At 41.3% G+C, this 16,775-nt stretch overlaps 1 protein-coding gene across 3 annotated transcripts in view; it reads left to right on the forward strand.

The window, feature by feature from the left end:
• The window catches only part of MSH2 (mutS homolog 2), a 99,603-nt gene that overhangs the window by 7,194 nt on the left and 75,634 nt on the right, over positions 1–16,775 (forward strand). For all 3 annotated transcript variants that reach the window (XR_012667780.1, XR_012667781.1, XM_048842843.2), the window contains exons 2-6: positions 3,194–3,348; positions 4,517–4,795; positions 6,368–6,514; positions 8,844–8,993; positions 13,061–13,194. Coding sequence is in view for 1 of the 3 variants with exons in the window: in XM_048842843.2 (XP_048698800.2) it covers positions 3,194–3,348; positions 4,517–4,795; positions 6,368–6,514; positions 8,844–8,993; positions 13,061–13,194 (865 nt within the window). In the remaining 2 variants the exon portion in view is untranslated. The remainder of the gene's footprint in view (positions 1–3,193; positions 3,349–4,516; positions 4,796–6,367; positions 6,515–8,843; positions 8,994–13,060; positions 13,195–16,775) is intronic.

Raw genomic sequence — 16,775 nt, forward strand, 5'->3', positions numbered from 1 at the left:
GGAGAGCGTCTGCTGTGTGGAACAAGGTCAGTTGGGAAGATGTGATGTGAGCTCTCCATGCCGAGCGAACAGCATGTTGAATTTCAAAAATTCCCGGGGCTTTAAAGGAGGAGGGGTGGACAGTTGCTTGCCTGGCTGTAGGGCAGCAGGGTTGGAACCGCTGACCAGAGCGGTTGGGATGGGCATTGTGGGACACCCTCTCGAGGCCAATTACAGCAATAAAATAAAGTGTGGTGTCTATACAGGCACTTTGGTGTCAAAACTTTTGTGTAAAAAGCCCTATGACTCTCTTTGAGGTGGTTCTATTTTGTTGCTGACAGTGACATTGCAGTGTGTAAACCTCTACTGTTTCATTGCCAAAAGCTGCCTTTTGCTGACAAAACTGTGCATTGTAGACCAGGCCTTAGTATAAAGAAAAGGAGTACTTGTGGCACCTTAGAGACTAACCAATTTATTTGAGCATAAGCTTTCGTGAGCTACAGCTCACTTAATCGTATTGTGCTTGATCAGGAATTGCTTTAAATACAATAACTCCTCATTTAAAGTCGTCCCGGTTAACGTTGTTTCGTTGTTACGTTACTGATCGATTAGGGAAATGCTCATTTAAAGTTGTGCAATGCTCCACTATTATGTTGTTTGGCTGCCTGCTTTCTCCACAGCTGGCAGCCTCCCTAGACCCCCCTCCCCCCCCCCGCCCCAGTGCCTCCTACCCACCAGCAGATCCCGTGGATCAGCGCCTTCCCATTCCTCCCCTGCCTACGGCCCGTAGCAGTCAGCTGGCTGGCGGCATTGAGGAGAAAGGGGCGAGGCTGGAGGAGCAAGAACTTGGTGCGCAGGCTCCCCCTCCCTCCCCTGCCTCCTGAACACCGCAAATCAGCTGATTGCCCTTGGCAGGAGGGAGGGGGGAGGAGCGAGGACGCGGCATGCGGAGTAAAGGTAGGGGGAAAGAAGAGGCGGGTTAAGGGTATGGGTTTGGGCGAAGGGGTGGAGTGGCCGGGCCGAGGTTTGAGTCCTCCGCCCCTGGTGCTTGCAGAGTAGGGGAAGCTGCTGCTGCGCAACATGCTTCTCTTAGCCCACAGCACCTTCAGCCTCCTTGCCCTGCCTCATTGTCTCCAGTACCAGTGGACTGTACCTGTGCGGGGTAAAGTAGGGGCACCTCCCAACTGTAGTACTGTACGTACAATAAGTTTGTAAACACACAGCACATGCACACTACACCCCCACCCCAGCGATTCACTGTCCCAACGGCCCTGCTCGGGAATAGGGCTCTACACCAAGTGCTTGCGACGCCACCGGCTGCCTGCAAAGCAGCTGCGGGCGGTGCACAGCAGAGGCCCTGCCTTGCTGTCTTGCTACAGAGTAAATTATGTTTTATCTGCTCCCCCCCTTCGCTGGAGGGAGGTAAGAACACAGGGGGCGGCAGCCCGCCCAAAGCAAGTTCCAGGAGTAGCATTCCAGCACCTGCTTCGCTGGAGCAAGAGGGAGAACTGGCGCAGAGATGCACAGAACCTGGCCCTGCTCCCATGAAAGTCTGTGAAATGCACAGGAGCTTCGCCAAAAAAGGGGGTGGGGAGGGGAAGCAAAACAACCACCTCTAATGTGTTTTTTTGAGTTCAGCAAGAGGAGCAGCCGGACAATCCACCTTCTTCCACTCTCTGACTCCACCACCTCAACCACGCTTCATACTCGGCAATGATGATTGTAGTATTAAATTGCTTGTTTAAAATGTATATAATGCCTTTTGTCTGGCAAAAAATAATTTCCCTGAAACCTAACCCTCCCTATTTACATTAATTCTTATGGGGAAATTGGATTCGCTTAACATCGTTTCACTTAAAGTCACATTTTTCAGGAACATCACTACAATGTTAAGTGAGGAGTTACTGTACAGTGTAATGTTACTAGTTCACATTCAGTAAAATAAATCTGAATGGCACGGTCACAATAGTGATAGTAATTTTTCCCTCAATTGTGTCAAGAGGGAAAACATTGTTCTGTAATACATGCTAAACTTTGATTTTTTTTTATTTGCACTGTAAAGACTTATTGAGCTTGACAGTGTATTACAAATTTTAAAGCTCATAAAGGTTCAAATCCAGAAGATATTAAACATGCATGCATGCATGTATATTCTTCCTTAGTTCCAGGTTTAAACTGAACCAAAACTTAACTCTTGAGTATCAGCTACAGTATTCAAATGTCCTAAAGTATAACTTTCATTTTGAATGAAGGTCACATGTAAAACTTCATTCACACATTCCTCATGTGCTGCAGATGGTCACCTCTTTTAATTACTTTAAAACCAGACTGAACAAAATACTAAACATCATGCTGTATGAGCAATCCTGCATTGGCAGAGAGAGAGCTTAACAGCGTGTGTTTCCATTTCCTCTGATTCTAATGTAACTCATTTGTATGGCTATTGGTTGAGTTCTGAATGAAGAAAACAATCTAAAATCCTGCTATAGTTGTAAGATTTGTAGGATAAGTAGGTGGTATACTTATTAAAGATATAAAAAGGAGAGAAAAGCTTCCAATTTGGTGGACTTAAGAGTAAAACCAAGAATTTTGTCAGCTACACACAGTTTCCTTAGGGTAGTGGGCTTTATGGTGATGTATAGGTTTTTTTGAGTTAATGTGCGTGCTCTTAACTCTTTTATTTTATTTTATTTTTTATTGTGGCAGCATTCAGGTCACTATATAGTAGGAGGCCGTCCCTTGAATTAATGTGGACAGCAGAGTTTTTCATGAGTTAGTTGAAAATGAGTTATCATTGGTCGTACTCCCCTGAAGAGAAAACTGTAGCTTGTTTCCACTATCCTTGCTCAGAAAAACTATTGTGTAGTGCGAAAGACAAACTAGAAAATCTGAGGGTAAAACCCATATCAAGAGGGAAAAGTAGATCAATTTTATAGATGAGTTGATTGCTTTCTGGGTCAATCAAGTTTTCTACAGAATCTGTAGCTGTTCTTAACACTTGGAAATCCGCATACTCTTTACAACTAAGTGAGATGTTTTTATTTTGGTTCTTGGAATTTGTGTGTGCTTCTTCCTTGCTTGTCAAAATAATACTGTATCCTCTAAAGGTTATTAAATTTATCCTTTGCAGAGCTCTCAATTACAGAATGTATGTAAGAAAACCAATACTACATTTACCTTACAAATATTTTATTCACTTTTCCTCTTCCTGTAGGAAATCAGAAACTCGAGAGTGTTGTGCTTAGTAAAATGAACTTTGAATCTTTTCTGAGAGATTTACTTCTGGTTCGTCAGTACAGAGTTGAAATTTACAAGAACAAAGCAGGAAGTAAATCTACCAAAGAGAATGACTGGTATTTGGCATACAAGGTACAATTTTCTATCTCCATATGATTGAAGTGGAAAAAATGCAGATGTTTACTATGCTTCTATTCATCCAGTTTCAAACTTCCTTACAGACTTTCAGTGCCTCCAGTTGGCCACATGATTGTGGGGGGGAGGTATGTCCATATTTTTCCGTATGTCGCAGCATTTCCCCGCTACTCCAGGGTGGGTGGATCCTGCACTGCAGGTGTGCCATATGATGCTCTGGGGGAGCTTCAGGACAACTGACTTACTGTATAGCTGGAGGTTTAAATTCATATTTTTTTTCTGCAAGTATAGTCTTAATAGTTTGAAAAGTTAGAACCCTGTCTATTTTATGTACTGTGAGCATGCAGTATTTCATTTGTCCCTTTGTGCCTTTAAAAACAAAAAGCATGTATATACAGCATATTATATTACTATGTTTTACAGCATCAAAAAATCACTACACTACAGGTGCCAAAATGTTTCTATCCTCACGCTCCAAAGACAACATTGTATTAATCACATTTAGGCTTTCTTTGCAACCATTAGGACAAGAAATTTTTTTAAACCAAAAGCTAAAACTGTAGAATCTGAATGTCCTGTTGTCCACAAATTACAGGCTGGGTGTTTTGACACTTCTGGATTAGAGTAACATAATTTGAGACTAGAAAGGTAGTTCAAATTAATCTTAGTTTGAATGTAGTGTTGTAGTTGTGTTGGTCCCAGGATAGTAGAGAAACAAGGTGGGTAAGGTAATGTCTTTTATTGGACCAACTTCTGTTGGTGAGATGCAAGGTTTTGAGCTTACACGGAGCCTGGAAGAGATCTAAAGAAGAGCTCTGTGTATATTCAGAAGCTTGTGGCTCTCACTAACAGAAGTTGGTCCGGGTAAAAGATATTACCTCACTCCCGTTATCTTATTTTAAAAGCAGTTTCAGATTTCAGGATAGTTTGGGAATCCAGTTGCATTGGGAATGAATTTTATTGGATACAAATTTATGTAGTTAATTATCATATTTGCTTTTATTTCTATTTCAGATGATTTTAAAGTTTGAGAAATCTTAGAACACTGATTTCTCTGAAATGCAAAAAAACCCCCAATTTGTTCTACTAACCTGGACAGTGTTTGTTCTGCAAAAGATTAGAAAAAAAAATTGTAGGGCTGTTCTAAGTTTTCTTTCTCAAATAGGGTTCTCCAGGTAACCTTGCCCAGTTTGAGGAAATTCTCTTTGGCAATAATGACATGTCGACTGCCATTGGTGTTGTGGGTGTTAAGCTATATACTGCTGATGGACAAAGAATAGTTGGAGTTGGGTATGTTGACACTACGCTCAGGAAGCTGGGTGTCTGTGAGTTTCCAGATAACGATCAGTTCTCAAACCTTGAAGCTCTGCTGGTTCAAATTGGACCTAAGGAATGTGTGCTACCAGGAGGAGAGACTTCTGGAGATATGGGAAAACTGCGACACGTAAGTGGGGTGAATATGTGGACTGACTGATTTATATTTGTATTAATTGAGAATGGGAAGAAAAAGCTCTGAAATAAGTTGTGAACTAAGATTGATAAAGGCTAAGAAATGAACAGGATTAATATATTAACTTGAGGGAATTCTGGATGATATATACATTGCTTGTTGATTAAAACATGTAATCAACAACAAAAGATACTGTTAATCCTTGTCTATGCTCTCGAGTTAGATCTACGCAAGGCAGCTCAAGTCAACCTAATTCTAAGTGTCTACACTAAAATGTTGCTCCTGCTGATATAATGCCCACTGTGCCAACTTAATAATTCCACCTGCACAAGAGGTGTAGTGGTTAGGTTGACATAGTTAGGTCGACGCAGTGTCTGTATAGACACTGTGTTGCTTACGTGGACTGTTGCCCCACACTGACAGTTAAATTGGTGTAAGCACTCCTGGTGGGGACATGCACCACTAACACAAGGAGTGTAGTGGGGACGTGCAAAAGTCTGTACTTCTGAGGGAATTTTGCTCCCACTCCCAAAAAATTCTGCACGTTTTATTTGTCAATAAATAAATGTGGCTCCAGCATGGCAGTCGGGAGCACAGGCCCCTGGCTGCACAGAGGTGGGAGATCATCCTACAGGATCCAAGTATGGGGGAATCCATGTGTGGGGTGAGAGAGTTCTGTGTGTGGGGGAAAATGTGGATGTGGGCAGCTTGGTGGGAGGTGTGGGTGCCAGGGGGATCTGGATGCACAGGGGCTTGTTGGGAGGGTGGGGGGTGGGGCTTGTGGGGATGAGACTCGGTGGTGGTGGTGGGGGGGGTCCAGGTGCGTGAGGCTCGGTGGAAGGGTTCTGGGTGCAGGGATGTGAGGCTCGACAAGGGTATGGATATGGATGGGGGGTCCACATGCACAGGGGTTGGGCGGACAGGGGCGTAGCTCCCTGCAACTGAGGAAGGATGGGGGCAGGAAGTGGGGGGTGGGGTATGGAGCTTCCTGCAGCTGGGGAGGTTTCTGGGGGTGGGTCTGACCCAGCCTTGGCAGCTCCTTGCAGGGGAAGAGGAAGTCCTGTCCTCCTCCAGCCCAGCTGGGACTAGCAGCTCAGCCTGTTGCAGGGTAGGAGCCACAAGCCGAGGTTACCCCAGACCTGCAGTGATTGACATCTCCACTGGCTGCTCTGGGTCCCGAGAATGACGCGCCCTCACTGCTGAGGGAGGAGTGGGGGTTGCGTGACTGCTCTTTTGGCTTCCCTTTGCTTCTCTGTCAGAAAGCCATTTCTCTGCGGGGAAGCAAAGAAATCTTCAGGGGACATGAATTCTGCATGCACGCAGTGGCATAGAATTCCCCCAGGAATAAAAAGTGATTTAATTACTGCAGTGGCTGTATGGTAACGTAATTTAGGTCAACATAATTTTGTAATGTAGACATACCCTTAAAGTAAACACTATCTTACTTCTCTCTGTATAGTCTAACAATTGAATACAGATTAACAACTTGTCTTTGAGACTACTCTCAGTAGTTCACTTTCGCTCTCTTGAGAACTGGAAATGACTTACTAAACTTATACACAACAGATCATTCAAAGAGGAGGAATCATGATTACAGACCGAAAAAAGGCTGAATTCACAACAAAAGATATTGTGCAGGATCTCAACCGCTTGCTAAAATCAAAAAAGGAAGAGCAAGTGACTAGTGCAACATTACCAGAGATAGAAAAACAGGTGAGTAACTTGTAGCTGCTGTAGATAGAGAAGCGATTGATAATACATATTTTTTTAAAAATGGAACACTGTCAGTTGTCGACTGACCACTCTGCTTTTACTGTATTCCTTTCTTCCTGACTTTGTTTGTTAATCGGACTGCAAACTCTTCAGGACACAGACTGCCTTTCTGTTTGTCCAATATCTGGCATATTTGAGCACCACCAAAATGTGAACAATACTTTTTAAATGAGATATAGCAATAGTGTATAATTTTGATTTCACTGTACTGGTGTCACGGCTTTCGTGATGCCAAATGTTTAGAGGGGAAGGTTGAAGTCTGTAAGATTCTTTTAAACCTTTCCCTGACTACTGAAACTACATCACCTTGTAGTTGATACTTTAATGGACACTTTTTAAAGGAAAACCCACTATTACTAGGGACTACTAAAGCATAAATTAAAAGTAACTTTAAATTTGCCATGGTGCATTTACATTTCTGTACATAAGGTGGTTATGGAATCCTACTCTTCTGCATGGGTTTATAAGTGGTTTTAGGTACTTATTCCTATGGTCTGAAACTTATCATAGAGACCTCTAAATTAATACTCTCTGTTTTGGTTCCCCATGGAATAGAATCCCATTTTAAGGTCCTGATGTGACATTCAAAGCTCTTTAAGAAATTGGGCATAGCTGCCTGACAGCACGTGTGCCCTCACGCTGACTTGCATAACACTTACTCTCAAGGAAATAGTCACGTTTTTATAGGAGGAAGCTTGTGATTGCAGGAGAGGGCACCTTCCCAAGAGTTGGAATTAGACTATAGAATTCTATCCCAGAAGGAATAGGAGTGACTGCAGGCCTTGTGCCTTCTTAACTAATTGAAAATCTCATTTCTATGACTTAATGTTCCTTAAATCTTTAATTACACATTTAGGTTAGTCATAGCAAATGGAATCGGCCAGCCAGTCCAGTTTCTGCATGGCTGACCTCTGCATATGTGAGAACATCCTGTGTTTTTTGTGCTGTGGCAACTGTGCAGTGACCTTTCTAGGCAAAAATCTCATGGGAGGGCCAACTTGCTTGTCACAGCTAGGCACCATAGACTATAATGCAGGTTAGGAATGGTAAGGATGGTAAGGAGTAAAATTCTGCATGGGTTACTTAATTTGTTTGTGACTTTTTGCAATAGGTCACAAGTGGGAGAGGTGGTGGTCTCATGTTCCATTAATGGCTTCTTCAACTTTATGGCATCTACGTGATGGGTCTTGGGGTCCCCAGCCCTGAGAGTCCCCTTGTTACCCTCCTGCCTCTTTACATAGCATCCATACATACAGTTCACAATAAGTTTAGTTATCAGTGTGATTCTGGCTTTCATTTAATTTTACATGACCTCATATCTGGATAAGTACCATGAAAGTGGTGTGCTAGGTGTAGTGAGTTTGTCAGGCCTCTTAAGAGTTACTGTTACAGAACAGTGAACACTTTGCCTGTTGGCACTGAGGGTTTCCTAGGGTCACCATTCATGTGTTAGGAAAAGGTATGGTTACTTCTGCGGCTTGAACAGCCTCAAGAGAGACAGAAGGATAGTTCTTTTTGGGTGGCTCAGGGAGTAAGCATGTATGATGGTACCATGGGAGCAGCAGTAACAGCTTCTTCCATAGTACTTCAGTGAAAACAGATGCAGACTTTAAACACCTGTATAAGCATATGCAGTATTAAGCAGTTTCTCACAAAAATATTCCATTCCCCTTTAGTCTCATTTGGATTTGAGATGGGAGCCAGGGATAGTACCTTTATCTCCTACCTAACTACTTCAAGATACTCTGCTTTCGAAAGCTGGATGCACATGCAAAGGATACTTACTTACTTGCCAATCGTTCTTCTCAAGAAGTTTAATCCTGTACTTTATTTCCTAATTTTTTTATGGTTTGTTGGCAAACAGCCATAACAAATGTAAAAAATTTTTTTTGTTTCTGAATATTTTGAACATATATTTAGCGCATGCTGTATTTATATTCTAAAATACTTCGTATTTTGTAATTTCTAAGGTTCCTGGTAACCAGTTCTGTGGAAATGCATGAGACACATAGGCTTTATCTTCACATGTACTGGATTTTGTAACTCAGCAGAGGTTTGATGACCCTGAGTGTAACCCAAGTTCCCAGGGCATTATGAATTCCTGTTTTAGACTAAAGTCTCATCAGATAATCAGAATTTTTGTTTGCTTTTTGATATTTTTTTTAAGTTGACGTGACTCTGAGATGCTACTTTTGGATATTGTCATTCTATAAAAGCATCTGTTGTCAGAACTAGTTTGTTTTACTGTAACACACCTTTGTAACTTTAGGTTGCGATTTCATCCTTGTCGGCCGTTATCAAGTATTTAGAGCTCTTGTTGGATGAATCTAACTTTGGACAATTTGAATTGACTAGCTTTGACCTCAGTCAATATATGATACTGGATAATGCAGCTGTTCGAGCCCTTAACCTTTTCCAGGTAAGAAACAAACATGTATTTAAACTAATGAACTTGCTTCCAGTTTAATTCACAAAAGTATACGCTTTGCTACTTGCAAATACAGACTACCCCAAAAATCCTTTATAGCGGTGGTGGTGCATAATTGGAGATTCTGATTTCTGGTTTCTATTTTTTTGTGTGTTTGGCCACTCTGATGCTGTGTAATTTCCTTGAAAAAAGCAAGCAGAGTGGGGGACTTTATCTAACCCCCCCCTCCAGAAATTCCCAGCAGGCAGAGCCAGAGGGGTTCCCATCTCCAGTGTCTGCAGCTTAGTATTTTCGGTCTCATTTATTTGCATGCAGAATCCTACCTTACACGGGGGGGCTGAGGGGGGAAGGGGCTTGTCACAGTGCTCCTCTTATTGAGCAGGAAGTGATGCAAGATGCAGCTGAAAGCAGTCAGTAAACAGATTCCTCTGAAAGTTCTGCCAAAGAAACCTTGACATATTTAAATGGGCACTGTCAGCGTAGCCTTTTTAAAAACAAACGGCCGAATGTCGCTTTTGGTGTATTTGCTGACTATGCCCACAGAGAAATAGTTCAAACACTGGTGTATATACTGATTTCACCTGTTGTATTTTTTTCATACCAGATTCTGCTTAGTGCTCCTTGGCCTGAGTTACAAAGTATATGCATTTTGGGGCCCATGGAAGAAGCCCAGGGAGTAGAGTACTACTTCCCCACTCCACAAAGGAGAGACTCCTGGAGATTCCAGGGAATAAAGAACTCAGATCTGGCACCTAGGCTTGCTAGCTCAGGGAGAAAGGAGAAGCCTGAACATTCTTGCTGCCTTCTCCTGCTATACCCAAGAGTTTAGGGAGGGGAACCTCTGCTCCATTCCCTTCTTCAACTTTATGCAGGAGTTCTTGGGATTGGCACCCTCTAAACTCCTCTCCTTCCTGAGTTCCTGCCTGGGAAACTGGGACAGATGTAATTTTCTGACTAGATTCTTGGCATTGGGAGGACTCTTCCCATCTAATTTTAATCATTTGAAGATGGGCTTTTATTTAAGGGAGGTGTTGCATAGAGCAAGCTCAAAATATAGTCCTAAAAGTCCCCAATGCAGGGGATCAAAAAGTAGCTTAGTAAAATGGCACCTTGTTTACACAGTAGATCTACTGACTTTAAAATGCAAATTTGCTGAAGTGGAATGTTTCACCAAATCTATTACAGATTTCACAAAAGTCTTGTTGAAACAGGTAGGTTTCTATTGGAAACTTGCTGGTGTTCCAGGGACCCTGCTGGGGCTGGCACTCAAGGTTTCTGAGCTCCCGTTTTCAAGCCTGGGCTTCCAGGGTCCCTGCTGTGGAGCTGGGAGCTTTGATTCCTAGAATCAGGTTCCAGAGCCACAGGTTTTGGGACAGCCCCTGCCATACAGACTACACCAGGGTCAGGCATTCTCAGGGCTTCCAGCTGACCCAGGAGATTGGAAGTGCTGGGGTCACCAGCCTGAGGCAGTCTGTATGGTGGGGCTGCCTCTGTGCAGCAGACCCTGGGAATTGGTCCTATGACCTCCAGGCTCACAGTTTAGTGTCAGGGACCCTGGGTGACCGGAGAATCCTGGCTCAAACAGGGAGCCCATCAGCCCCAAGAGCTCCAGGGCTTATTGCAGTGGAATCCTTGTGAGTTTCATATCTAGGATTCAGTGAATGACAACATAGGGGCTTGGCTACACTTGCAAGTTAGAGCGCATTAAATCAGCCCCAAGTGCCCTAACGCCTGAGGTGTCCACACAGGCAAGGCACCTAGAGCGCCTGGACTCTGCAGCTGGAGCACCCCTGGTAATCCTCCTGCACAAGAATCATAGAGCTTGTTGTGTCCTGGCTGAAATGCTGGGGTGTCAGTGTGGATGACATGTTGCATTACTGCACTGCGATTGGCCTCCGGGAACATCCCATAATCCCTTGAAGTCAAGTGGCCATTCTGGTCATTGTTTTGAACTTGGCTGCAGGCATGTGGATATCCCCTTTCAAAGCTCTGTTTCTGACAGCTGGCATGCTTATCTGCTCCGGGACACATAGCAAACCATTACTGTGGAATTCTGCTGCTGCAGAGGGGTGGTGTGTGTGGGGGGCGGTCTGATGTTGATTTTCCCCCTGCTGCTGGAGCACACCATATTTTGGTCATTCCAAAATAAAATTTTGATCTCTGGCTTGCCTAAAAATTTCAGTAACTTTGCTTTAATTCCAGATTGGAACAAAAACAAATTCTGAAACAACTTCTCCCTAACCGAACACCCTGAGTTCTAGCCAGCTTTACTTGCTATATTCCTTATTTCTGTTAGCATTGCAGAGGAATATATCTTTCAGAGAACAAGATGGATTTTTTTGTCTTTTGCATCATAGTTGGTGTTAACCAAACTCCCAACTGTAGAATATTGTGACCACCCAAAACACGCAGCTTGTCATACAGATTTGCTTTTGAATTTGCAGAATGTCAGAGGAGTTGCCTCTCGTAAACCAAGCAGATTTGATTTGAAAATCACCTAGACACACTAAACAAGAATCTTGGCTATGACAGTTTTCAGATTAAAAATGTGTTTTAAATACAATTTAGCTATTTCTAAGACTTAACTTGTAAGTGATACATTAGCTATAACTTCAGAACCAGAGTAATTACAGGGTGAAAACAAAGCAGTTCAGACAGCAAAATGAAGGACTTGACTGCTTTGTTTTTTTCCTCTCTGTACTTACATCAGGGGAGCATCTTCAATCAGTTTTTCATGGGATCTTTCTTTTACCCATGGTGCTCAAAGCTTTGTCCTGGTTCTCGCTGCTGTAATTAGTACAATGCAACATCTTGAGCTAGGATTGACAGGGTGTGTCTAAGTAGGTAAAATGAGCTGGAAACAGCTCTCTCCAAAGACAATGGATGTGGCTCAATAAACAGCCTATGCATTTGCTCCCTTATGGGTAAGGCACTTCCTAATCTGTCCTTGGGTTGCTAGCCTGGGAGCAAAGAGGTCTGCCACATGGCACTACTGCTTGAATGTCAGGCTTTTCTCTCTTGACTAGTGTTTCATCTAAATAGAAAATCTGTTATGAAGTCTGCTCTTACATGCTTTACGATTTGAGTCAATCACTCTGTGAGGCGGGAAGTTTCTGACCGATAGCGCAGCTGATGTCATGTAGTTCCACATGCTGCCTGAGCCATACAATTGTAATGTAGATTGGCAAGTGCAGAAAAATAAAGTTTGCTAGGAAACTTTTGAAGAGATGCAAAACCAAATATCTGTTCTACTGTCCGTCAGTTGGCTAGGTATGTATTTTTAAACAAACACTTTAGCTATTACATACAATAGAGTAAATGTTTCATATACGTGAACTGCCACTGTCTGTTATATAAAGTATTTTGGAGTTGGCATGACAAATTTTAAAATAGTGTTAGGTCTTGGGTCTGCTTGCACTCAGCTTGATATTTCATAGTCGTATACAGTTCTCCGATATCTTGACTGTGGCTATTGTACTCTGCCAAAATAAGATTCTCACTTTCATTTTAAACTGATATTCGACCTTGCTGAATTCCATTTCTCTCTTCTGGACACTTTCTCCATTACTATAGTGTGTCTCTCTGATAGTGAAATCAGATCTGAGACTGGATTTCCATTTGAAGCCGTTTGATTTGAGTTATAGGTGTGCGTGAGAGGGTGAGAGAGAAGAGATCAAAACTACAAACCCCTCCACCCAAGCTGAGACTTGAAGGCCTTGAAGCAGATGTATCAGCTATTTTTGAGTGTTAAATGTGTCTGCGAATTTCCTGCTGGCTGAATTTTGTATAGCTCATTTAAAAATATAAAGCTGTGCGGGTGCACACGGCACGTCTGCAGTTAATATCTAACCAAGGACTGAAGATAGTGTACTATAATCTGAACAGACCTGGTTTAAAGGTTGTAGTGTATAGTACCACAAAGTGCCGTTATTCTGCTAAATTTCATTGGGTCAGAAATGTAAAACTAGAAAACTCAAATGTTCTACCAAGCTGCAGTCATCGTTTTTTTTTTGCCATACCCTCTATTTTTAAAATCATTTCTACATTTTTCTTTCCAGAGTTCTGTTGAAAATGCCAACAGTACACAATCATTGGTTGGGTTATTAAATAAGTGCAAAACTCCTCAAGGACAAAGACTGGTTAATCAGTGGATCAAACAGCCACTTACGGACAAGAACAGAATAGAAGAAAGGTAAACATACATATTGGTATGCATCTGATCACTTCACTGCAAATCCTTACACTATAGATAGGAGTCTGGTCACGCTTTTTTTTAGCAAATATATTATTTAGCCATATATTTATCAGAAACAGCGGTTCGAGGTTACAGTGTTGACTTTCTATTGGAAAATAGACTAACGAGCACTTAGAGATTTCTGTAGAGGATAATGTAAATTTGTTTACAGAATGTGTTAGTTGGTGCATTATACTTGGAGCAAAGGGCTTTTTTTCTCTAATCGATTTATATCTAATAGAAGGATTAATGTATCAGGTCACAGAGTGACAGCCGTGTTAGTCTGTATTCACAAAAAGAAAAGGAGTACTTGTGGCACCTTAGAGACTAACCAATTTATTTGAGCATAAGCTTTTGTGAGCTACAGCTCACTTCATCGGATGCATCCGATGAAGTGAGCTGTAGCTCACGAAAGCTTATGCTCAAATAAATTGGTTAGTCTCTAAGGTGCCACAAGTACTCCTTTTCTTTTTGTGTATCAGGTCACTAAGCTAAATCCTCCCAGTTATAATCGTTTATACTTAACCATATATCACAAGTTACAGGGGCGTGGAGCCACAGTAGGCTTTACAGTTTTGAACACTTGAGACTCAGGCTATGTAAATGCAGCAGCCACTTTCTGATTCTTATCTAAAAGTAAACTATACACAGCATGAATACTCCGGTCTCCCAGCCTATTCTGAAAATACCTCCACTGTGTTAACAGAACATTTAGACACCTGAGTGATCACTTATATAGGATAGCACATCTAGATCACACCATTAGGAATGTTACCTTCTGAGTGGAGGGACTTGTCCACCTTTTATAGACGCTTACTATGCAGATCAAATACTCCACACACATAAATAGTCCGTTCTGTCTTGGGGCTTTATGCTGCAGCCCATCGCCATAGTATCTGAGTGCCTTTTATGTAAAATCAATAATAGTACCCCAAGGATTTTGATACTTCATAGAGCTTTTGGCACACTCCCACTCAGTGTGAATGGTTAGATAGCTTTTATTTCCTCCTAGACATACAGGTTGAAGATCAGAGGATGTGTTTGAAAAGTAACTTGTTTGCCTTGTGACATCTTGGTCATAATCTTTCTATAAGCAGACAAATGAAATTTTTGACACTTCCTAAAATAACTGAGTTATCCTTTCATGTTCTCAGATGGATAGCAGGTTTGTGGGTATATATGTACATTTTAAAATTATATTGCAAAGCACAGAAACGGAGGCCAGGAAATTCTGATTTTAACTTTGAAATGGCCCCAAAGGCTGGCTTTCATATGCTGCCTTGCCGATATTGCTTGACATACTTATATAAAACACGGTATATGCTGCAATTAGGGCTGTTGATTAATCGCAGGTAACTCACGAAAATAACTCAAAAAATTAATCACAAATTAAAAAAATTAATTGCTATTAATTGCACTGTTAAACAATAGAATACCAATTGACATTTATTAAATATTTTTGGATGTTTTTCTACATTTTCAGATACATTGATTTCAGTTACAACACAGTATACAAAGTGTACCCTGCTCACTTTATATTTATTTTTGATTACAAATATTTGCACTGTAAAGATTATAAACAAAAGATATTATTTTTCAGTTCACTTCATACAAGTATTGTAAGTTGCACTTTCACAATAAAGAGAGTGCACTAGGAATGTAGATTTTTTTGTTTTGTTTGTTTGTTACATAACTGCATTCAAAAACAAAACAACATGAAATTCAGAGCCTACATTTTTTGTCCAGCCAATTGCTAGGACAAGTTTGTTTACATTTATGGGAGATAATGCTGCCCACTTCTTATTTACAATGTCACCAGAAAGTGAGAACAGGCGTGGGACTTTTGTAGCCAGCATTGCAAGGTATTTACATACCAAATATGCTAAATATTCGTAGGCCCCTTCATGCTTCAGCCATCATTCCACAGGACATGCTTCCATGATGATGATACTTGTTAATTAAATTTGTGACTGATCTCCTCAGGGGAGAATTGTATGTCTCCAGCTCTGTTTTACCCGCATTCTGCCATATATTTCCTATTATAGTAGTCTCGGATGATGACTTAGCACATACTCGTTTTAAGAACACTTTCGCTGCAAATTTGACAAAACGCAAGAAGGTACCAATGTAAGATTTCTAAAGATAGCTACAGCACTCAACCCATGGTTTAAGAATCTGAAGTGCCTTCCAAAATCTGAGAGGGATGAGGTGTGGAGCATGCTTTCACAAGTCTTAAGAGCCACACTCCGATGCGGAAACTATAGAACCCGAACCATCAAAAATGAAAATCAGCTTTCTGCTGGTGGCATCTGACTCAGATGGTGAAAATGAACATGCATCAGGCCGCATTGCTTTGGATTGTTATTGAGCAGAACCTGTCATTGGCATGTCCTCTTCAGTGATGGATGAAGCGTGAAGGGACATATGAATCTTTAGCGCATCTGGCATGTAAATAATTTGTAACACTGGCCACAACAGTGCCATGCGAACTCCTCTTCTCACTTTCAGGTGACATTGCGAAGAAGGTGCGGGCAGCATTATCTCCTGCAAAAGTAAACAAACTTGTTTCACTGAGCGATTGGCTGAACAAGAAATAGGACTGAGTGGACTTGTAGGCTCTAAATAAAGTTTTATATTTTGTTTGTTTTTTTTTGGACATAATTTTACATTTGTAACTTCAACTTCCGTGATAAAGAGATTGCACTACAGTACTTGTATTAGGAGAATTGAAAAATACTATTTTTGTTTTTTACAGTGCAAATATTTAATCAAAAATATAAAGTGAGCGCTGTACATTTTGTATTCTGTGTTGTAATTGAAATCAGTATATTTGAAAATGTAGAAAACATCCACAAATATTTAAGTGGTATTCTATTATTAACAGTGTGATTAATCACGTTTAATTTTTTTAATTGCTTGACCACCCTAGCTGCAATGTCTTTAGAACAAGGGGTAGTATAACTACATGGAGTAGTATAAGAATGAAAGTTCTAAGAACTCTTATTTTAATAGAAGAAGTCAGACCTCCAGTGTATGCTGTCTAGGAACTTGCTTAAAGCAAGCCTCCTTCATAAAAATGTTATATTAAATATCTGTCTGAAATATTTGTCCCTAAGTTGCTTGAACGTCAGATGATTTTCATAGACTATCTGCATGAATTTTGGATTGTACCTGTAGCTGAAACCTCATTTTTTATTTTGGCCAGTTGGAAACCAAGATCCATTTTGACCCTTTGGATTTGTGTCCTTTTTAAGAATGGTGGTGCCAGTCACAGTTCCATAGCTAAGGTTGAATTCCATTTTGCACTGAAAGAGGCTAAATTCTTTTTCTGTCTGAAAGTCTTTCCCACAGTCACGCTGAGTACAGAATGACTTTTTTTCTGATAATATACAAGCAAATAGTTGAGTTAAAATTTGATATTTTAAGAAATTTAGCATCTATGGGAATCTCTTCTTTGCCTGAGTGACTCTGATGTAGTGGTTCTCAACCCTTGGGCTGCTTGTGCCCCAGTCAGCAAACAGCTGTGGCCCATGTGACAT

This window comes from Caretta caretta, chromosome 3, assembly GCF_965140235.1.
Source record: "Caretta caretta isolate rCarCar2 chromosome 3, rCarCar1.hap1, whole genome shotgun sequence".
NCBI classification, from domain to species: domain Eukaryota; kingdom Metazoa; phylum Chordata; order Testudines; family Cheloniidae; genus Caretta; species Caretta caretta.